At 40.8% G+C, this 24,059-nt stretch overlaps 3 protein-coding genes across 10 annotated transcripts in view; 1 reads left to right on the top strand and 2 right to left on the bottom strand.

Moving 5' to 3' along the window:
* Positions 1–4,079, bottom strand: part of IFTAP (intraflagellar transport associated protein) — a 40,347-nt gene extending 36,268 nt beyond the window's left edge. For 5 of the 8 annotated variants that reach the window (XM_014251898.2, XM_014251897.2, XM_014251902.2 and 2 more), the window contains exon 1: positions 3,942–4,079. The gene's annotated coding sequence lies outside the window, so the exon portion shown is untranslated. Of the gene's footprint in view, positions 1–3,422; positions 3,438–3,941 lie in introns of those variants that run through there. The other 3 variants (XM_014251899.2, XM_014251900.2, XM_088057845.1) reach the window with 3 other exon arrangements.
* A 276-nt stretch (positions 4,080–4,355) lies between these two features.
* On the top strand, positions 4,356–6,326 carry RAG2 (recombination activating 2). The gene has a single exon (XM_005522399.3). It carries the CDS (start codon positions 4,356–4,358, stop codon positions 5,961–5,963), a length of 1,608 nt encoding a protein of 535 aa, XP_005522456.2. The 3' UTR covers positions 5,964–6,326.
* A 7,731-nt stretch (positions 6,327–14,057) lies between these two features.
* RAG1 (recombination activating 1) lies at positions 14,058–17,168 on the bottom strand. The gene has a single exon (XM_005522398.2). It carries the CDS (start codon positions 17,166–17,168, stop codon positions 14,058–14,060), a length of 3,111 nt encoding a protein of 1,036 aa, XP_005522455.1.
* Positions 17,169–24,059: the final 6,891 nt, after the last annotated feature.

Raw genomic sequence — 24,059 nt, 5'->3', positions numbered from 1 at the left:
TGAATCCAAATTACACAGAAAGATTACGGAGGACGCAAAAAACTGCTATCAGCCAGGTACGTCTAAATTACTGTTTTGCCCAAAGCAAACTTGGTTGATACACTTAGCAAATGTTTTGAGAAATACTATATGAAAAATTTTCTTCCTTAAGCTTCTTTACAGAGGACTTCAAATTTCTCTGTGTGTCTAGACATGATTTTGATTGTGGAGAATTTGGAAAGAGCACTTGCTTTTCAGGGGTATGCTTTTCCATTTTGGAAATGAAAAACTAGATCTGTCAGAGAAAAAAAAAACCACAATACTGCAAAATCAATTTAATTCTGTAACAGATATCTGTGTTCATGCCAAAATAACTGCAAACTAATTAATGGTCACAAATGGGTGTTTACCAGCTAACACTCCATGTTATCTTGCATTCCATTCTCTCAGTGTCCAATCAGTACAGCTTAAATATCTTACTTTTGTATAAATGAAAAAAGGTTCCTTGTGTTTGCTGCAGTTCATAAGATCAACTCATTTGTCGTTCATTATTTTGCAGCATTCAAATTACTACATATGAAATTATTACAAATAATACTTTCAATGTTGAAAAATATGAGCTGACACACTAAACAGCATCACTGATTAGTCATTGTTCTCCTGATTAGAATGTTTTTGTTGCCTAACTGGGTAACAGGCAAAGCACATAGGTGCTTTGCTTAGCACCATTTCTGAATAGGGTCAAAGAGGGCAGTAAGTAATAAACACAGTTTGGGAGTGACTCAGTGCCTAAACACTGTCATCTAGTGACATTTTATAAGCCCTAGATTTACTAGGATCTAGGACAGAAAACAGTGGGAGACTTGCTTCCATAGGAGAAGCGAGAAGACAAGGAAGACTATCCAAAGGTACATGAAATGTCAGTTGCTGTTTAGGTCACTCAGTGCTACCTACCCCTTGTCTCTAAAAGCTGCTCATCCTGTACTTCTCTGTGAACACCTAATATGGTTTCTGAAATGGTATACCACCCAAAATTGTAACTATGTAACAATGCAACTATTTCAATAGTAAGCACATTTTAAATTACATTAGCTAGTGCTTTTAAAAAACATCTTCTCTCTTAATTTGATCCTTCTATAAATATATCTCCTAATGATCTATCTATCTAAATTTTAATTCCTTATAATCTGTTTTCGCCAATAAACATCTCTTACCTGAAAAGCCTGCTCAAAATACTGTTTCATTTTAAAATAAACAAGGGGAGAATACTAGTTTTCTTCTTTCTGTTACCTTAGCTTCTACCTCAGGTCTCTACTGCTTCCCAAATAGGAGGCTTATAAAAGTAATGCTGAGATTCTCATTTATTTGTATAATCCTTACATCTTAACCTTTCCTAAAAACACAAAATATGATGAAGCATGACTCAAGTCATCATAACTGGTAACTGTTTATGTAACTCTCACCTTCTCTTCTTATGCAACTTTACTCCTTGTAATGTCTCTTCCCCAGTTGTGCCTTGCCACAACAAAGACATTTTTGTCTGTTTCCCTCTGCACTAGCTGTAATGCTAATCCAACTCCAGTTTTAAGCATAAAGCCACAAAAAAAGCACTTTAAACTCTTTGCTTACAAGGGTAGATCTTTTGGGTTCCCCGAAGCTGTTCAGGGCTAGATGAGCCATGGCCCAAAGGAATCAGTGGTATTGGAAGGTTAGATTTGGAGGTCAGCACAGCCAAAGAGCAACCACACTATATTGACACACTGTAATTAGCATGAAAACACACGGAAAGGCAAAGCAATTTCAGCCAGTGCCTAAGGAGCTACTTCTGTCCAAAAATCTCAGATAAATATTCGCTTCATTACATACTGAACTGTTTGCTTATGTAAAGTTCAAGAAATATTACAAGATGACAAGGAAGTGTGTTTAAGTGTTCTAACCCAGTATGTTCTATGTGTCTAGCAATCAAATAATTTTCACTGATCTTTTCCCCACTCTGTATCTGCAGACTCTTCAGATAGTAAACTCTTCAGAACTGAGTACTGCTTAATATTTGGGAAATAGTTTGTGACAGTGTGGACACTAACTACCCTATTTGGAGATTCTTCAAGCATATGTAAAAATATAAGATGCATACCAACATGTCAGTTAAATTGTCTGCTACTTTTAATACTCCTGTTAGACTTCAAATATTAGCCAGCAGTCAAATGTAGAACTGGAGTGGTACAAGATAAGGAACTCTAATTTTCTAATATAGAACAGAAATTTTCTTACAGTATCTTCATTATAAAAGACATTTTCTTTTTCTAAAGATCGTATAAAACCAAAGAAGCTAAGTAACCAGACATAATGAAAGAAGAGCCAAATGACATCTAGTCAAGTAAACCTTAGTGCAAGCTCCTCTGATGATGCCATTTTTGAATCCTTGTAAGAAACAAGCAGCAGATTCCTGTTTAGCATATCACCTGAAGGTAAATAACTTCATAAGTCTTTCTCCATGCATAATAAGGACAAAACCTGCTGTGTATACCGACACGCTCAGGAAAGGGTTCACTAATTTAATTAACTTATAACTGAACTTCACCCACAGTGCAGTACTTCTAAAAAGAAATCTAAATGTAGAAAAAACTATCACCTTCAGGGCAGAGGCATTAGGCTACACAGTGAATGGAACTCAACCATGATCTCTGGATGATTTCACAGCATAAGACAGCTATTCCATGGAGTTTTTCAAACAGATTCAGTATTGGTTATGCCTACCCTGTCTGTGTGCTCCGGCCTGAAAACATCTCACCTTTGAAAAGCATTCCATGGCAGATCCCTATTTTAGCACAGCACTTCCCATACCAGTTTGCAGGCAGGCAGTGCAGCAATATGGTACATGGCAATTGATATAGTCAGTGTAATCAGTTCCCATGTTTTTACAGCAACTCTTCCTCTACACGATGTTGTTCAGATCCCCCCAGGTTTTGATGTCAAGTAACTAGAAGATACCAATCCTTCTTTAAAAAAGAAACCCCGTGTGTCTTGTTTTTGTTGCCACAGCAAAATGAAAAGCAGCAACAAGGAAAATATGAATCCTAAAGATTTCAACAAGAAAAAAAATTATTTACATTTTAAAATGTAGGACTTAATGGGTTTTTTTCCTAATATTTAGTTCACATCTTTCAGTTCTGGGGATTTGGCAAAGTCTGGGATGGAACACTCGGACATCTACTGAAGGGCACAAGTCTGCTGTCACCAAAGGACACTGCCAATGAATCATCCAGTAATTTCCCTCCCTGGTGTCTGTGCTCTCCAAAGCTCTTTCACAGTCAATATCCAGGCTCATTACATAAACTCCTTTCGGTCTTCAAACAAACAGGTTTACAAGACTAAAAGATACCCCTTGAAACTCCTGAAAGCATGAGCAAAGCGCAGAGATGAAAGACAAAGGATTCGCGCACCCTGAAGCCCCTGAAGCGGCAGCGGGACTCGCAAGCCCGAGATCCCGACTGGGCTGTTCAGCACCAGCCTGAGATCCAGCCCGGCACTCGCGACTCCTGCCGCTGCAGGCAGCCCCGCACGGCTGCAAGGACAGCGAGCACCTCCTGCCTCTAAATGCAGTCAACAAATCCTGACGTTTTCCTTGTAAACAAAACGTGCAATCTGAAGTTTCCGTGCGCGCCCGGCCCCAGCTCACTGACTGCGGGGCCCTGGGGCAGGTTCCCGGCCGGGAGCGGGATGGGCAGCAGGAGCGAGCCCGAGCCCCACCGGACGAGGCTCCCGGACTCGGGGCCCCAGGCCTGCGGCAGCCGGGAGGCTCCAGCCCGGCATCCGCGGCCGCCTCGGGGCGACAAACGGGCAGGAAATCCCGGCTTGTGGCATCTCCGGAGCTGCTCCCTCCGCCCCGGGAGCGCCGGGGCCGAGCCCCGCCGCCAGCAGACCGGCCCCGGCCTCGGCCCCCGCCCCGCGGCCGCACTCACCGCAGCCAGCTCTCCGATTGCCCACGGCGGGGACAAGCCAAGCGGCGGCCGGGCCGGGCCGGGACAGACACCCAGCGAGGACTACCGGCCCCAGCAGCCCCCGGGCCCGCGGTCCCGTGCGAGCGGCCGCCCCCGCCCCGGGAGGCCGCCCCAGAGCGGGCCTAAGGCCGCACCGTGGGCGGGCTGCGTGTGCCAACGGCCCGTGGTGTGCACAAAATCCCCAAAAACCGAGGAAATGGTGCACACCTCGTGCTTGGTTCATGTCTCGAGAGGCAGAAAGGCGTGTCTGTGTGGGTTTCAGAGTGAACTGCAGCACAACTTCCGTAGGATTTATTCAAGTTCTGTTAAATATTTGTGATAGGATCTAATTCATGTTTGATCTGTGTTTTTTTATTTTATTTTCCCAGCTACGGTATGGCCCAGTCAACAGACAAAATGTTGCTGCAGATGGTATCCACCGTCAATAACTCATCCTTGCTTCAGCCAGGCTTCTCTCTCCTGAATTTTGATGGGCATGTTTTCTTTTTTGGTCAGAAAGGATGGCCAAAGAGATCCTGCCCCACTGGTGTTTTCCTCCTCAATATAAAGCAGAATGAGCTCAAAATGAAACCTGCCTTCTTCTCTAAAGACTCGTGTTACCTTCCCCCTCTCCGCTACCCTGCACTTTGCACGCTCAGAAGCGATGCAAGGCCTGATGAGTACCAGTATATCATCCACGGTGGTAAAACACCTAACAATGACCTTTCTGATAAGATTTACTTTATGAGTTTGGTAAGCAAAGCTAGCAAGAAAATGACGTTCCAATGCATTGAGAAAGACCTGGGTGGAGATGTCCCTGAAGCTAGATATGGGCATACAATTAATGTAGTTCATAGCCGGGGAAAAAGCATGAGTGTTCTGTTTGGAGGGAGGTCGTATACTCCTCTTGAACAAAGAACCACTGAAAAATGGAACAGCGTAGTCGACTGTTTGCCGTCTGTGTTTCTTATTGATTTTGAATTTGGATGCTGTACATCATACGTACTTCCAGAGCTTCAAGATGGACTTTCTTTCCATGTTTCAATTGCCAGAGATGACACTATCTACATCTTGGGAGGCCACTCACTTCAAAATAACACCAGGTCCCCTAACTTATACAAGCTAAAAATTGATCTGCCCCTGGGCAGCCCGGCTGTGACCTGCACCATCCTGCCAGGGGGGATATCAGTGTCAAGTGCTATAGTGACCCAGATCAGTGACAGTGAATTTGTCCTTGTCGGTGGCTACCACTCAGACAACCAGAAACGGCTAGCATGTAACACCATAGTTCTGGAAGACAGTAAGATAGAGATTGTTGAAAGTGTGAGCCCAGAGTGGACACCAGATATTAAACACTGCAGAATGTGGTTTGGCTGTGATATGGGTAAGGGGTCTGTTTTGCTGGGCATTCCAGGAGCCAACAAACAGATAATGCCAGATGCAAACTACTTCTACATTTTGAGATGCAACAGAGCAGAAGAGGACAAGGAAGAAGAATTGATAACACAAATTTGCAGTCAGACATCAAGTGAAGACCCTGGAGATTCTGCTCCATTTGAAGATTCAGAGGAGTTTTGTTTTAGTGCTGAAGCCAACAGCTTTGATGCTGACGATGCTGATACTTACAATGAAGACGATGAAGAAGATGAATCGGAAACGGGCTACTGGATCACCTGCTGTGCCAGTTGCAATATTGACATTAACACCTGGGTCCCTTTCTATTCGACAGAACTCAACAAGCCCGCGATGATCCTGTGTTCCAGTGGGGCTGGCCACTGGGTCCACGCGCAATGTATGGATCTCTCAGAGACCAGGCTTCTACATCTCTCAGAAGCAAATATCAAGTACTTCTGCAACAAGCACATTGACCTTAATAAAGGGCTACAAACTCCCCAAAAGGTGACGTGCCTGAAAAAGCCTCCCATGAAACCATCGCGCAAAAAGAAAACCATGAAGTTATCAACATCAATGAAAAAGTCCTTTCTTCGGAGACTGTTTGAATAGATTTACACTGCTGATTTGTATTCACCTGGGAGAAAATGAAATCACAGGCAAATGCAACAATGGTTGAAGCAAAGTGGCTTATTGGAGCTTGAAGAGATCTTCTTATCTCAGTTATCTCAATGTTTTTGTTAAATTTCAAAGCACATTAATTTTTTCTGTCTCTTTATATGTATTTTTGTAATACCCAGACAGGGACCCCATCCTAGAGGGCACTGTGCAAACACACAGCCAGATACTGGTAAACTGTGTGCTGAATTTTGTGCTGTAACTTACTTCCCAGTAAGTCTAATGGAACTGCTGGTAGGATAAGACATTATCCCATGTAGTCAGTGGTGTTTCCATCTGTCCATAAAGAACATTATATTGCCCATTTTAATTTTTTTTATCTTAGTCAGTAGTTCTAGAAATATTTGACCTAATTTATGGCTGCATTACTCCAGTTTTATGTTGGTGTAATGAAATAAAATGAGACTAATTGCTCTGATTTTAAACAAAAGTAGTGGTTTAAGTCCCTTGTGTCAGAAATAATGAAATATTCAGATAGTGAGGGTCAGTTTTCTTCAGGGACTTCCATTATGGAAAGCTTACATATGGAGCATTTAATTCTGGATAATTAATTTTTTATTTTGAGAGTTACGGAATGATTATATGTCAGTTTTGGCTACAGTTGTGGAATATCATCTCACAATAAAAATTAAATTGCTTTTTTAAAACTACTGTGATCATCAACTGCTTTGTGTTTGTATTTTTAAAAATTTAGTAAGGTAATAAAGTTTATAATAAAAATGACTGTGTTCTTTTCATGTATTCATGGGTAAATCAAGTACTGTAAATCCTAAAGTTTACAAAAGGACAGCATGTATGTTTGGGAGGTGCATGTGAGGCCTGATAAGGGGTCTAGCTTCACAGCCACCCCATGCTGTGAGCTCCCATTGACTTCAGAAGAAATTCCTTCTGATGAACAGGACTTTTATCATTTACTCCAGGTCCTTCACTACCCATTTCTTTCTCTGCTTTCCCAGGGTGACTGTGTAGACTGTGAAAGCTTAGAAGTGCAAACTGTAGCTCAGAGTGATTCATTGAACCAGTGGAGCATTGTGAGGGTAGAAACAAATGCGGCTGGCTGCTCAAAACATGAGGAGAAGATTGGATTCAGATTGAAAAGGACATTGTCAAGGTTGAATAGCCCAAGAGTTTACTAAGATTTTTGTGGATTCTTTTATTGGCTATTTGTGAAGCCTCATCATTCTTGACTTTATTTTTTATTCTTGTTACTGCTCCAAACATCTTTTCAGAAAATCAATACCAGCAGCTCAACATTTGTGAGCCAACAATAATAGCTCAGTATTCACAGTCCAACTCTCATGCTGGATCCCTGAATAAAAAAGAAAAACAAGAGCAGCTGTCAGCTATTTGATCACTATGTGCAGACCCTGAGCAGCCACTCCTTTACAAAGCAGTGTGTGGAGCACAGTATTCCTGTCAACACAGACATGTCTGCATAGTACTCCCCTTAAAACCTTACCACCCCAAGTCAGCAGCAAAGTAAAGGGCAACCATTCAAAGTTTCCATTTACAAACTTTTCATGTGCTGAGGGAGCTTAAAGTTTGGGTTGAGCTTCTAAAGGGGAAGTATATCACCCTGATTGCCCTCTCTACAGCCTGATATGAATATAAATTCATAGATTTCAATGCCAGCTTCCCATTTCCTTTGTCATGTTACTTTATGTAAGCTCAGAGTATATAGTGCTATATGTTTTTCCAAGGAGTAAGTTAATATCATGTTCAATGTTCATGTAAAGTCCCTTCAAACTGATGAAATTCAATAGTCAATGTCCCGTTCTGTAGGTTAGCCATAGGTCTTAGAGAGCTGAATTCATCATGTGCTTATTTACATCAACCAAAAAAATCCCCACCTGCATTAAAGCCACATCATCTCAACACCAACAAAAAGGAACAGTATACTCACACAACAAAACTCCACCCCATGCCATTTTGCCATTTTACAGCAAAAGAGGACTCGCCACAATTGGGCTCCCCATAATTATTGAATTTCCTGGAAATACCCAGTCTGAGTTTTTGCCTGTTACCACTCTCAGTTACTGTCATTATCTCAAGTTCCTTGGACAGCACTCTGTATGACAAATATGTCTGCTAGTGCAGACAAATAAAAGGATGGAGATATTTTGTAATGGGAAAGCTTGACACTAGCCTAGCAGAAGCAGTGTAGCCTGAGATAAAGCCTTGTGGCTGAGACACTGGTGGTGTGGTTGCAGAGTGTTGGAAGCCACTTTGAATTTCCAGAATGGACTCCTGCAGCTGCAGTGACTCCCTAAATCCCTGGGAGCTGAGAACAGATGCTCAGCATGTGGCAAGCACAAGCACATATTGTGGCCCCTTCCAGCTCTTACTGGAGCTGTTCTTTACTTAACACTGTGGCTGTGAAAAAAGCAATTCACAGTCAGACTTTATGTTCTACCTCTTTGGGCCCATAACATAAGTATACTGTATATTTGAGCTGTGTTTTTTTAAAAATGTATGGTTTATTTGGGTAGGAGGGGAAAATGCTTGGTTAAATGATGTCCCAGCTTCACAGTGAAAGGCTGTACAAGTAGCATTAAATCACATCTCAGAGAGTGCAGCTACTGCAGACAAAAGAAGTTTTAAGTAAAATAGAAAATATTTGAAAGTACTTGAACATAAAGAAATATACAAACTTCAGCCTGTAAAGCAGGCTTGACATAGCATTCAAAACTGCAGAAAGTACCTAATTTCCTGATTCATGTACTTCAAAAGCATTCATTGTCTTCAAAACCAGCTAATCAATACAAGATGTTTCTTGCTCAGGCAGGTTAGAATTAACAGATAAAATGAAGTAGATTTAGGTGCAGAAGTAAATCTCTATTGTATCTACATCCAATTGACCTGTGTGTTTTGTAACCACAGTAAGCAGCATCATGGTTCCCAGACACATTTAGTAACACTGTATTGTTATTATCAGCTTCTATGAGAAGAATATATGGATTTTACTGCTTTGAAAGGTGCTTGGATCTTGAAGTACCTGATTAATTTACAGGAAAAACACAGCACAAATTTTACTGGTAGCACTAAAGTTTGTGTTGTAGTTCAAAGTGACTCATTGCACCAATAGACATTTGAAAGAAGTGGAAATAATGCAAGTGGGAGCCCAAAGCAGAAGGAAAATATTGAATTCAGATTGAAAAGAAATTTATTATTTACTGCTGGACTCTATGTATTAAAAACAGAAGGATTGGCTTACTTCTTTTTTATTATTGGTGGCTGTAGCTCCCTCCATATTTGATTTCCTACCTTATTCCATTTCAAACAAGACTAACTTTTGGGAAAGGCTCGAGCCTTTGAAAATCAAACTCCAATTTGTTGTCTGTACTTCAAAAACTGTTGCACTGGAGCCCATTTTTACTTTGGAAAAAAACAAGACTATAACCTTATAAACTCTCCAGTTTCTCAATACATAAACATGTACAGGAAGAACAGGGCACTGGCCATTCCACAGATGTGCAGGACCTCCTTTGTAGAGGTGGTAGTTACTTGTCCACTTGCTTAGAATGCCCATCTCCAGAGGAAGAGTATTAAAAGTGCACCTCCTGACCCCTCTCTTGATGCTGCTAGAAAACTGCTAATTAAATCCTCTCTAATGCACCTTTTTGTATCATGGACAATATTAAGCTTGATGAAAAAGGTATAAAAGCTCCTTAAACACTTAAGGAAACACTTAGTAGTTGCAGCTGGTCAGCTGCTTGACAATTACACCATACTCAGTCTCCTAAAGCAGTACTCTGAAGAGCTGTGACAGGCCTCATTATTCTTCATCTTATCCCCACAGGGATATGAAAGTAAAATTCAGTCAGTTATTACAGATTTAGGAGTAAAGGAGTTATATCATCCTAATTTACCAGAAAACTGTCTGAGGCTTAGGTTTTTGCTTTATATGGGCTGGTTTTTTCCATCCAACAATTTTTTTACTTGAGATCAGATGAAAAAGCTAAGTTGGTGATATGAAGTCCAGATATTAGATGTCTGGTTGTCTGATTACACAGGAAATCAGGTAGCTTAATTTGCTCATCATTAGTTCCATTCAAACCAGTTGGTTTACATAAATCTCTTAACCTGTAGATACCATTGTAAGGAAGAAAGAAAGATTTTTCTGAAGTAGAATAAAGCTAAGCTACAAATAATAGACTAAAAGATAAAATGGAACTAATCTTTACAGCTTAATCTCTAGTGAGGAGCCAAATTTTGATGCAAAAGACACTTAATGTATTAGCCTGGTGATAACAGTGCAGGGCTGATTTTACATAAAATCTGGGATGATATTTGTAAATGAACCAAAAGACATTTACAGACTAAATAAAACTGGTTCTATATCAGTTCAATGTTCTGTCAAAAAGTTGCCTGTGAGGAAGGGTGCTGAAAGGACTGCTGAGATTCACAGAGTAATCTTCATTTATGTTAATTTAGTGACTTCCAGAACAGGGCTGGAATCACAGTTGCCTCTGGGTATTAGAACAGCCTAACTGTGAAAAGCATCCACAATTTAAATGAAAACTAAGACTACCACCAGGAAATTATGTGCATTGTTGAAAAACTGTAAGAAATAAAAAGTCAGAAACTTAAATATTTAGAAGACATTTATTTTAAACTGGTTTAATGAAATAAGAAACTGTAATACAGTAAGAAAAAGTAAAATTATGAAGCTGTGCAGTGAAACAAAGCAAATAACTCAATGTAGTCAGAAATTAGGATCATGTAAATATCTAGAGTTTGTTTCTGAACTATCTGACTAAAAATCAAAGCTGATTTGTTTAAAGACAATAGAATTATTCCTGTGAGGAAGAAAAACATGTGATAGAAGAATCATAGCTTCTAACATAGTTCACATCATTTGTAACATGGCAATTCACAATACAAAACCCTGGAATAAAAAAAAATAAAACCAAACAAAACAAGATATATAATGTGAATGTATGAAAACTACAGGCAATACAATTTCAGAACAAGGTGGTAATTATTTACTGTGAATTACTGAAGGATTTGTACCGGTTATTAAAGTAAAAAAGAGAATGTGAAGGCTTGAAAGAGTACCATGAATAGTAGTCTGTCCATATTTCTAAAGCCTCTTCAAAGTCTGAAAGCTTAATGACAGGCTGCATAACCAAATGATGCACCTGTCTGCAGTCAGGATTTTTTTGCCTTCCAGTGCATGGCTGTGTGCATGCAGCATCGTTATTTCAGCTCTGTTTACAAAAGCTTCGCTTGCAGGTACCTACCCTTTCAGGGTTTGTTCTAATGAGCTCAAAATTCTCAACTGATTTACAGAAAGATGTCAACAATGGGGAAATAGAAGATTAAACTAGATTCAAGTCAGAAAAAACAGAAAAGAAAAAAAAAATAGTCGTACCTCTCTGTGTCAGCTATCCTGCCCAGAGCTGGTAGAGTGTGAAATGTGACTTCATATCACTTTTATCTCACAAAAGAATACTGCCACATGGCACTGCATTCCTCTGTCTCCACTCACATTTTGTTCACTTTCATGAGTTAGTTACCCCAGGATGTAAGGCTTGTCTTAAGAAATCATACGTACAAGGACCAAACTTACTCAACCCTCTTGAGGACAGTGAGACCATCACTTGCTGTTATATTGCCAGTCTGTTAAATTGAATTTGGAATTTGACAGTGTTTCAGTTAGAGTCACTGAAATTACATGTGCAAAATTAAAGTCTGGTCCCTCACTCCATGGCACATACACATATCAATAGCAATGCATTTTATGGATGACTTTGGATTACTTGAAATTCACTCCTGTGCAAAAAACAATGAAAACTATATATACCACTTAAATGGAGTGAAAATCACCATGAGCTGAGTCAAGATTGTTAAACTAACCCCTAATTCATTCAAGCAAACTCAAGGATACAATGTAAGGTAAAACAGCTGTCCCAAATACACATTCAGAGAAAAAATAAAAAATGTACAACTATTTGTATAATGAAATTGCTGACCAAATACAAAGATGATCTGCAAAATTATAACTACCAGAGAATGTTCTTTATACATGCTATTTATACTGCCTAAGAAACAGCTCTATTTTTGGTCTGCATTTATTGGTAAAGAATTATACTTACATAAAACTAGTTTTTATGCTATATAGGAAATACTTGCTTTCAAATAATTTTTTTTTAAAAAAAAATCTAGAAATGAACACTCAGTAAGTGCAGATATACATGATACACCATACAGAAAATGCTGCAGCCCTCATAACTCCTCATAAAAAAAGACATTATTTCCAACTGCAGATTCTGACATTGTGTTAAATTATGTTTAAAGAAGTCATGTTAAACTAAAATCCTAAATTACAGACTATTTTTAAATATTGATTTCATTAGTTGAAACCAAAAGGAAGGCATAATTAGAAAAACATTAATATTTGTACTAATTACTAGCTCTTAATTCTATCTTTTAATTGTCCGTACATGGTAAGTGCTAGGCCCTTAAAGATATAGTTAACATGAACAAGATACTACAAAACAAACCTCAAACCATCAATTCTTTCAAATTCGTTGTTCACTTACACTCAGAAACCAACTTCTGCCACATCAAAATAAAAAATAAGTGGATTTTTTTATATTTTTTTAGATCTGTGTTTGATTGTTTCTGCATTTAATCTTGTTTCAGAAACATTACTCCAAACACAGTAACACTCTAGCCACAGATGCAGATCTGAAAGGCTGGATGATTTGGAGTCATCTCAGGTACTTGAATATGTTTCATGAATATATCAGTGAATTAAAGACATAATTTTATGAATTATGAATATACTAAATATCACTTCAGAAAGACAAATACCAATTGAACACTGCTGTAATAATGAAAAATATGATAAGCAGAAATTTCAAGAGTGTATTGCTTTTTAAGTACTCGTGTAAGCAACTATCTTTGAGGTAAATAAATATTATCCCTCTTTTACAGATTTGGAAAGTGAGGCTGTGCATGTGGTATATGGCAGGTGAGAAAAATTTCGGTATCAGATACAGCTGGAGTACAGCAGCAGCAGCAGTCAGGGAAATATCCGACCGGCATGTATCTGACCAAGGTAATAACCATCTCCTGAGAAATGGCACTGCTGTGACTAAAGGCACTTGGTGAAACTGTGCACCTACTGGTACTAATGAGGATTTACTGGTGACTTCAGTGAGGCCAGGAATTCATTCAATAAAACTGTACTAATGCAAATTGTACTATATACTGAAGTTACCATAGAAGTCTAAAATGTTCATGAAGCAACAAGCTTTGTATAATGAGATAACCACAAGGTACTGTAAATCCTGATTTAGGAGCATGAGTACAAGTTTGCCTTTCAGAGTAAACAAGCTATGATAAAAATATCCTTTAAAAACTTCAGCTTCCTCTCCTATATCTTCATATAGTAAATTAGCATGATGATACCATCATCTGCTCCTAAGCATTACTTCAATATAAAAGTTAAATAATAATATTTCTAGAGTATGACATCAAAGTTTGCATCTTTAGTAAGTATTTTCTACAAAATAACTGAACTTTATCCCAAAACAATTATCCAGCTGTCTCACTGATGAATCTTTACTTATAAAACCCAACAAACCATCAGGAAAATAATCAAGCCCTCTTAAAAAGTAAAAAGTAAAATATTCAACAAAATGCAAACGAAACAAACATCAATGCTCCTTTTCAGCAACTGTCACAACTCTCCACAATCATATTCCCTCCCAACTAAAACCTGCTATAAAACCTTGTTTACTTTGACTTTATCCCTTAGAAACAATATGACCAGAACAAAACAATGACCCTTCTTTGCAATTTTTTTCTGCTTTCATCTCATGTAACAACTGGTAAATGCACCAGTGCATTGCCTCTTGGAAATGCCCAACGCATATGGTGTTTATTAAATGAACTCCTCTCAGTACCTTAAGAGGGAGTGTAAATTTCAGACTTCTCTGCACCTCTACAGGTTTGAAGAAGAATCTGATTCCTTGCAGGGAGACACCATCACAAACCCAAACCAAAGGTGCTGTACATTCAGAGTTCTGATGAATCATTGTTTTCCAAGACCTCCAGTGGCAAGGAGTCACCTAAACTACCCCCTGAATCAATGGTGAAGCTCTGGCTTTTTAATGTTTTATGGGCATTCATGAACTTCTGGAGGTACTTGGAGGTATATAGCCAGTGGTGCTTCAAGACATCCTCCATCTCATAGACTTTGGACTGCCTGGCATTCATTTTTCGGAACCTCCTAAACAGTTTGTTTCCAGACTCATTTCCTTCACTTGCCCAGGCCCCAATGGACCCATCTCTTTCAATGATTTCAGGAACATGAGCAAGTGTTTTGTGGAAATAATTTGTAATCTTGCCTTCATACCTGTACTTGAACTTTGTAGATAAGAGTTCCGCAAAACGCTGTGAATTGTAGCTGTACTGGCACAGCAGTTCTGGGCACTCCTTGGCAGGGCATGAGGACCGCCACACTGGCTTCATCTTCAGATAAAGGTCCATTAGTTCTTTAAGGGCTTCATGCCTTTCCTCACACTTTATTAATTCACATACTGCCTCTACAGTCTCTTTGGACATAAGCTTTCTAGCAAAATTTCCACTCATCTTCAACATAGGCTTCAGGTTCATCTTCTTCCTGAGGTGTTTGTCAAGAGTCAACTGCCATCTCTTCCTCTCCTCTTTAGACACATCAGGATTCTTGTAAAGTTCACCAATCTCCATCTGGAAAATCCTGTAGAATTCTGTTGCATTGCCAATGTCACAGTGCAATGCATCTATGGAGGGAACAGTCTCAATAAAAGGTTTGGCTGAAACACCCTTCACTCTGTCACGAAGCTCATCAACAGACTCGTGATATGGGTTGGACCTCCATATTTCATATCGCTCCAGATTTTCAGCATGGCTCCTGGTTATGGAGTGGAAGACCAGATTCTGGGATGCCTCCAAGCGGGTTGCATCACACAGGGTACAAATGTAAGTGGAACCTGAGGCCTCCAGTCCTTCCACTTCCCGCACGAGTTTCTCATCATATCCTGTACCCCTGAAGATGAACCTAAATGTTCTCAGGATGCCTCCCATTTCAAGCAGCAGCTCACTGTTTTTCATAGCCTCTCTTTCTGCTATGAGGGGGCTCAGAATTGCTGTCAGAGTTTCATGATCTGATTCATCAGCCAGCATAAGGCACAAGGGCTTACAGCACAACTCTGAATTGGGCTTTACTTCCTCAAAGATCCTCTTGCTTTCATTCCCATGTGCTACAGAAATGTTCATGACTGTGAAAGAAAATCGAACAGCCTTCTCGGGGACAGCAGGCCCACTTCCATGCTTTTCACTGACGTCTCCCATTCCATCACAGGACTCTTTTACCACCACAGTGAAGGGGCCATTCAAATAGTCGTCCAGGTTTTTTGCTTTCATGCCTTCCAAGATCTCCTCCTCCATGTCCTTTAAGGCACAAACCAAGGCTGCATCATATCGGAATCTCTTTGCAATTGTGTCTACTGGGTAATCATCAATTGACAGTGGCAGTCCTGATAGTCCATCTATAATTCCCACTTCTGTGTTAGTGGATACATTTTTCAGGGGAGGTTTCCACTCAAATGGGTGATAACCTGGTAGGAGGGCTTTCTCAGCAGTGCGAAGAGCATGCAAAGGCTGGAAGACCTGCCTCCCGGTGACAGCTTTTACTGTTCTATACATTTTATGATACTGACTACAGCTGAGAAACGTGTTGATTCGGATGGCCAAACAGACAGCAGGATGAAGTCCAGATCCCCTCCCTTGCATTATAGCCTCCAGTTCATCTGCTTGTTTGTGTTCATTTTTTGCTCTCAAAGCTAGCAGGAACAAAGTCATGCATACAGCCTTTATATCACCTCCCTCTTCTTTCTCAGCAAAAGCCTTGACTTGACGTTTCAGTTCCCTCAGACGATGTTTCTGAGCTCTCCTCGTCAAGGACAGGAGGTGCTGCCTTGGTCGACCACCTTTATTGATGTAGCTACAGAGCTCTCTGTCTTTCATCTCCTTGTGACCAGAGAGGTGTTGGCCATATTTTCCGTGCAAGATCTCTTCATCACATTCCTTTACAGGGCATCTTATAGTCAGGTTATCAAGGATGTTCAGGAAGGATTTCACTGGGGTTACCAGATCAGTAGGAAAGCAAGGATACCAGCAGGAGGGGCAATAGCTGCCCATAACCCTGATACATTTAAGGACGCAAGTTCTGCAAAACAAGTGTCTGCACGTTGTTTCCACTGGATCTGCCAAAATATGATCACAGATCTGGCAAGAAATGGATTTAATGAAATCTACTGGGTAATCAATTGAAAGCAGCTTGGTGCTGAGATGTATATCCTTGCAATTGACAATGTCTTTCATTAAATTTTTGTTGTTTATCTGTGCTTGGTTCTTTACACCTCTGTTTAGCCGAGCACGTTCTCCAGTGGTTTTGACACGTTTACCACGTTGTACATTTGGGGGCTGGCTTTTTCTCTTGACTCCTCGTCTGGCAGTAAGGCACACATCACAGTTTGGGGAATGGGGTTGCCACTCCATTGCGCTGTTCCTAGGAAAATATACTTCACATAGAGTATTACTGAATTTTCCATGTATAATACTCCAACAGTTGTGACAGAATTGAGTGGGATGAATAGTATCGACATCCCCTCGCACATCAATCTTGAAAACTTTAGCAATAAGATCTGGCCAAGAGGTTGCTGTTTTTTCTTTCTTTCTCAGAAGGCACAGAGTTTCATCATCCACTGGCCCATGCACTGGGTAGGTTCTCTTGTAGCAATCAGTTTTAAATGAAACTCCACAGATGCGGCAGAGTTGCTTCAGATTGTTCTGATGTTCTCTATTGTCTTGTGTTTTCATGGCATGGGCATCTTCCTCAAGTCCCTGCCTATTGCTTGTTAACTCCATCTTTTCTCCTCTTGGCACTGCTTCATCTTTATGCAGGATGAATTCTTTGTTTGAAGAAACAGCCTCTTCTACCTGATCTTTGCTTATGAGCTGGCTGTCATCAGAGGGTGTTTTTTCAAATGATGGCAATTTAAAGAGCTTGAATTTCCATTCAGAAAATTTTGTGTATGTATGCTGAAGTTCTTCAGGTAGGTCCATTTGTGATGCTACTGACATCTGCAATCTCACAGAAACGAGATCACCTGAAAAATAGAGAGATGTAAGTTAGCTTATTTTCCAAAAATAATAATAATGCCATGATTTTAATAGAACAGTTCTAATTACTTTAACTAAGAAATACTTTGAAAGACATTACTCATCCAAGACATCTATTGAACTGACAGGACCGAGAAAGACTGTCCACTCGATATGAGATGAATTCCCAAATTTATTTTGACTTTGATCCTGAGGGATCACGTCTATTTGATCACCTGTGCACCTTACATGAAGCCATTAGTCATCCTGTAGTAAACATCCAAATCGCCCCTTCTTTCTTTTGTTTGATGGAGCTGACCATAAGTAAAGCTACTATAGACAACAGCACTACATTCTGAAAGTTGGTGATTTTTTTTAATGTGAGACTGATCTCAATTGGTGTCTGAAGGAAGAATTTTTTGTGTTCATGCTATACTATCTAAATCAGCAAACCCACTGCTCTCATGTTACTTGTTAGTTCTGAATCTGGCCAGAAGCATTTCTTACATGGCATTCCACATGGGCAGAGCAGCACATACCACTCAGTCCCAGTGCAGACTTTATTCAGGCCCCAGTCTTGTAAGGTACTTTAGCATGTTCTTAATGAGTACAGGTAGCTCCATTAAAGCAGAAGTGTCCTCTGCTGATGCAAAGCACTACAGTTCCCTGAATTCCAAAGGGGATACAGCAATGCACACTGGCTTCAGATTTGATCGTGAGAGAATATTTACATATTGTACATTAGCTGTTCATTTAAGTACCTTGCTGAGATCTCTCTGTAAGGATTACTGGTACTGGAAATCTGAAAATGTCTGTGTAAATTTGACCCTAATTTTAGCTTTCATAGAGGTGCAGCCAAAAGTAATATCAATGTGGTTTCCATGGAAATATTGTGTGTATAAAAATAAATACAAGACTTTCACCTCAAACATGGAAACTTTTTGCTGCTGCATCAGACCCAGAAAATAAAATTGTATAGAAACAACAGGAGTGACTAACCTATTTTTCATTACCTGGCTATGAGAAGTGCACAAGGTAAACAAACAGTATAGAGAAAATTCTGTTATGTTTTCTGACTTACTTTGGTTTCACTGCTCTGGTTGGTGTAAGTAATAAAAATAAGGAAGATGTACCTTAAGACAATGCACTAGAACTAGAAATTAAATAGCTGTGATTTCTTTTACTGATTTTATCATCACTTAGTAATCTGCGTAACTTGCTAGAAATCTCGGTTCAGTGTCTTTTCATTAGTTAATACATCCAAGTCATGGTCCAAAGTGATGATGCCCAGGATTTCTGAGATTATTTCATCTATAAAGCATCATTTTAGTACAGCCCTTCAGAGTCTGTTGGGAAAGGACTGTATGCATTAATTAAGCTCCACATCCAGAATGACATACCAGTCTGATTAGCTTTTTCCTGAAGAGCTGAGTTTTACTTTAAAATCATTCACTAGGCTTGGCAACTACAATTTAGGTCTGTTTTCTTCCCAGCTTCTCTTCACGCCGTCCCACTGAGAACAAGCTGCCCATACCACTGTCCCCATCTGCCCACATTGCTCCGTCCAGCTACCTATACTCCTAAATATCTCTGTCTGCACTGCAGTCCCCTGCTGTCCATTGCTGATCCAGCCTGGCAACGAGCATGCTTGTATTCTGCTGTTCACAGATCTGTGAGGTGCAGCTGTGCACAGATGTTTTCAGAGCATTACAACTGTCTCACTTTCTTGTGACAGACTTGGTGAAATTCATGCTCTGAGCAGTAACCCTTTTCCCCTGAATGGTTCTGTGTTCCTACCTGCAGAATAATTGAATACTTAATTGCCCTATATTGCCCACAGATCCTTCTCTTCTACATAACACGCTATGCAATTTTGTGTAATTTCACCACCACCAGCAGCACCTTCAGAATCTCTTAAACCATGAGTAATGCCTCTTCAGGACAATATAAAAGTCATTGTAAAGAAACAGCCAGCACAGAGTGCATTTAATGCAAAATACTTAATACTTTCTCTGCTCTTCTGACTCTTTGAGTAAGTGCCACTGCAGTGCCATACTCATCTCCAAAGCCATGACCTGACTCTTGCTACTAATCACCAGCTCAAATTAATCAGACAGGGTTTACCCATAATAAAGGAACGTTCAAGCAGTTTTTTTCTTTTCCTCTTTCATTGAACATGTCCTGGAAGGAATGAATGACAAAGGCACCCTCTCAGGTTATCAAACATTCACCTTCTGCAGTAGTTAATTGTTGCCAACAGGCTACTCATCAAATGCTTTTGAACTGTCTAGCTCCCAGGCAGTGGAGATTACAGCAGCTCTCTTGGGAAAGCAAGAAATATTCCCAGTGCTACGAATATTTCCTGCTACTCATGCAAAATGTACCTGTGTTCTGTTATTCTAGTTGGGGTCACGCTGAACAATCTTTTTTCACCTTGCCTACCCTGTTCAGATTCTTACAGAGGGAACTCCAGGCATGAATCCCCAGCCATGGTTATTTAATCAACTCAAACAGCTGTGTTCAGTATCACCTCTTTTTCTCTTGAAAAGGAAAAAAGAAATCCCTTTTTTCCCCCAGATCACAGTATTTCATACATTTCTGAAGACAAGCAAGACTGCAATACTTTTGTTCACATCAGGGAAGACTTTGCTTTATAAAAAGGCTCACCAAAATGAACAGAACAACCTCTGAAGTGAGGAAGCACATGTAAAATCATTGACCTGCCCATTAAACCAGGACAAGGAAGCAACAGTGGGAAGTCCTACAAGCATCTGGGATGCTGTCATTAATACTGCTAGCCTACCTTCAGCTCGCTGTCAGCTTGTAGAGCTGCTGCTATGTCTGCCCAGTTTGTTCCAAATGCCAAGCATGTTTGCTGTCTCTCATGCATGCTCTCACTCTTTCTGTGGTCCCTCTGCTTTTTAAAGGCACTGCAGTGCTGTTTATCTCACTTATCCCTCTCCCTCTGAGTTCCCTATACAACACTGGTGCTAACCACAGTTTATTTGAACTGAACACAATACAGAACTCTCAAATCCAGGTGGCACCTGGCAATTTATGAGGCTTAACCACAAAATTCATATAAACAAGGTCGTCTTGTGTGCGACTCCTGGGCTCTGAGATAAGTACACAGACTCTCTCTGAGGAGCACCTGCACTGTTTTTTAACACAAAGTTTGCATTTAGCTTTATTTTTTGTAGTTTCATAACTGGTTTCTTCACTGTTAACTCTCTGAGAGTTAAGAGTGACTTTGTCTTGGTCACAGTGGTATTCCACATCAAAGCTATTTCATTGAAGGCCAGTGTCTCACTTCCCCCAGCCAACCTTCTGCAGTTTGGGTGGATGACAACAGGGATCACAAAATGTCCGTGCATCTGCTACCAGTATTTAATTTTCATGGATAAGACCTCTTTAGTAATGTGTATCTGGGGTCTTGAAGGCCCTGGGCAGGCAGGACAAATCAACAATATAAAAGTTAGTTACATACTTACTGAGTAACTGGTAGGTATTACACCAGGTATGGGCCATAGGTGACCACAAAGAGTGACCAGTTGAATCTTCTTCCTGAAAGCCCAAGAAGAAAACCTATGCTTGGTTTCCACAAAGGAACTATCTCAAAAACTGACTCAAAGTGGAAAGATGTTGCTGTATAACAGCACCTTGAAAGTTTTCAGTCTCCACACATAACACTGTGCAAAAATTGTAGTGATCCATCAGATTCTTTCAAATATGAACGTAAGTTCATGCTCCAGAACTAGGAATTGGCAATAGTTGAAAAACTACATAAACACCCAGGCATTTCCCTTTTTCCAGAGACTTTGTGATCCTGCAGGACTCAGAACCCGTTTCTGACTTGCACAGTTTTCCCTGAGAAGGTGGATGAGGGAAGCCAGCGTGCTTACATTGCAGCTCAGGATCTCCCAGTTAATGCATCTCTTACCTGACAGCATCTAATGTCAGCCAGAAGAAAAATCAGCAGAAGTTGTAATACTTGATATTTTCTATAGCTAAAATAGGTGAGAGCACTCACATTCTTTTGTCTACTCTGATCTTACAACACTTTCAATTCCTAGAATCGTAGAAGCCTCTAGGTTGGAAAAGATCATCAGATCTAACCACAAACCTAACACAGCCAAGTCCACCACTAAATCTTTTCCCTAAGTGACACATCTGCATGTCTTTTAAATATCCCCTTGGGATGATGACTCAACTTCTGTGACCATCCTGTTCCAGTACTCTTCAACCCTTTTGGTGAAGAAATTTTTCCTAATATCCAGTCTAAACCTCTCCTGGTGCAACTTGAGGCCATTTCCTCTTGTCCTATCATTTGTTACTTGGGAAATAGCCCGACCCCACCTTGGTGAAATGTTCTTGAAAGGAAGGCAGATGTAGAGAGCAATAAGGTCTCCCCTGAGCCTTCTTTTCTCCTTTGAGCTAAACAACCCCAGCTGCATCAGCTGATCTTCATAAGACCTGTTTTCCAGACCCTTCACCGGTCTCGTTGCCCCAGCACTTCTTTGTCTTTCTTGTAGTGAGAGGTGCAAAACTGAGTACAGGATTCAAGGTGCTGCCTGACCAGTGCCCAGTACAGAGCAACAATCACTTCCCTGCTGGCCACACTATTGCTGAAACAAGCCAAGATACCATTGGCCTTCTTGGCCACCTGGGCACTGCTGGATCATTTTGAGCTGTCAACCAGCAGCACCTCCAGGTCCTTTTCCAGCCATTTTGACTCAAGCTATTCTTGTTAGATGATGTCTTGGAGAAGTGGTTAGTCCTGAGTCTTTGTGCCGCACTAGAGGCACCTGCAAACCAATGTAAAGATTCACACCAAAGCAAGTAATGTATGGAGAAAGGAAACAAAGTATTTATGGAATATGCAATGCATGGAGAAAGTAAAAGTGCTTAAAGGCAAATACTGATATCCTTGCTCAGATTCTGACATGCACAAAACCCTAATATGAAATAAATCCCAATGAGAAACATCTGAATGGGAGTGTTAGGATAAAGTAGAACAGAAGCCCTACACATCATTCCAGGCCAAGGCAGTGTGCAGCAAGGATGTCATGGCTGAGGCATTTCTAGAAATCTGAGAACATTAGATGGCTAGGGCCTGATCTCACTACTCTGCTGTTTTGCCTGAACTTCCGAGCAACCTACTTTTTTTTACTATTCACTCGCTAGCACTTGGAGAGACCTTTTCAAAAAAAAAAAATCAGGTCGAGCTGCAATGCCAGATATCAATCAAAATCACTCTCTGCAGTCACAGACTGATTTCCTCTCTTATCTTGAAATGGCAGGCACAGTTCCCTGACAATACGCATTGTTAGGATTGAGGAATTTGAGGCTCTTTGAGAAGTTTAGCAGATCTCTCCCTCTGGGGTGCTTCAAAACTTCACCAGGTAGCTGGCTGCCTGTCCCGTCCCTCCGGGAGCCTGACTTCCCATGCAAAACCACACTGTACAGGCATCAGCTTCCTTATCAAAGGAACCACACGAGCATACATAAGCCTAGTCAAGTGCTTTTCTTCCAAGTACACAAGAAAACCTTTGGAAAATATGATCTCATAGGGATACAGCAGGCAGCTAAAGATTTTAATTGATCTCAAATTGCTACAGTTTTGGGCGTCTTTTGTGTCCGTAAGAGCTCAATTGCTGAACAGTTTGAACTGCACAGATCCGATACTGGAAAATGTTTTCCCTGTGCAGCTGGCACCACCGAGTGGAGGAAAGCGTTTTTGCAGTCCTTTCTGTTACAGCATGGACATTAATACGTGACAATGGGCCTAAGTCTTACAGATTTGAAAACCCTTTTGAATAAAATAATTCATTTATTCTTGGAATAAAAAACTTCAGCTAAGTTCCTTGAACTCTCAGTTAAAATAGGTTGGACATCAGTGCAGATTACAAAATATAGTATTTTTCAGACATACAAAACCCTCCATCTAAGCCATGCAATGATAAATTTCCTCATTTTACAGCTCATGAAAGCAGCATACAGTATGTTCTTGGCAGGAGAAAAGGGTAGCTCTGAAATTCGGCCAGTTGCCCAGGAGCGGATCCACAAAGTTTCAATTTATTTATTTGTCCTTAATGTTGTTATTTCTTTATTGTGATTTTTTTGGAGCTCTATCTGATGGCCCAGATATTTCTCTCCCCTAACTCTTTAGCTTCCTGGCAGGTCCTAACAAAAAAAAAAAAAGTGTGTTTTGGACATAAGCAGTGCTCAGAGGGGTGTGTTATTAGAGTCTGGCATGGCCTCGACTCCGGGAGCAGCACCCTGCAGAGGGAGACAGGCACTCTAGCCAGGGAACAATCCACTGATTTCCAGCTCCCAGGAGCATGGCATGCGGACAGAAACACTGAAAATCACTGGAAAACTGTGGCCCTCAGAAACCCCCCATACCCCTCCGCAGCTTACATCCCCCCTCCGAACAGTGGGAACAGTTTGTTAGATATAAATGTGTGTTAATCAGAGATTCTTGCCAAGAAAACTCCCTAATGCAACCAACCAATTTCCCCTCGTTCGAGCCTAAGGAAATGAAGCTGTGTTCACACTGTCCCGGTATTTCACTTCCCTACAGCTGCCCGCTGTCCAAGCCACCGGGAGAGGTGCAGAAGCAGCGCACCCGGCTTCGGTGCCTGCAGGAGTCCCCGTGGGACTGCTGTGGCAGGGAGAGGAAATTCTTTCTAATAAGCATGTGGTTTGGGCTGAGAAACGCCTTTTCTGCTGCTCCCCAGCCCTTAGCACGCACACCACCACCCCCGCCAGCCCCGGCTTTCAGCGCCTCCCTTTCAACAGCGCTCAGGACGGAGCGGAGCGCATCCTAGTGGCTCTTCGTAAAAGCATCAGCAGCGCGGAGCCAACATCGCC

Source organism: Pseudopodoces humilis, chromosome 7 (genome assembly GCF_049639895.1).
Source record: "Pseudopodoces humilis isolate 2021_Gansu_Grassland_sample_001 chromosome 7, ASM4963989v1, whole genome shotgun sequence".
NCBI lineage: Eukaryota > Metazoa > Chordata > Aves > Passeriformes > Paridae > Pseudopodoces > Pseudopodoces humilis.
The sequence above is the reverse complement of the archived record's forward strand: the minus strand, read 5'-3'. Positions and strand labels throughout refer to the sequence as shown.

Coding starts and splice junctions, on each gene's coding strand:
- RAG2 (XM_005522399.3), top strand. CDS start 4,356: ATGGCCCAGTCAACAGACAAAATGTTGCTGCAGATGGTATCCACCGTC.
- RAG1 (XM_005522398.2), bottom strand. CDS start 17,168: ATGTCAGTAGCATCACAAATGGACCTACCTGAAGAACTTCAGCATACA.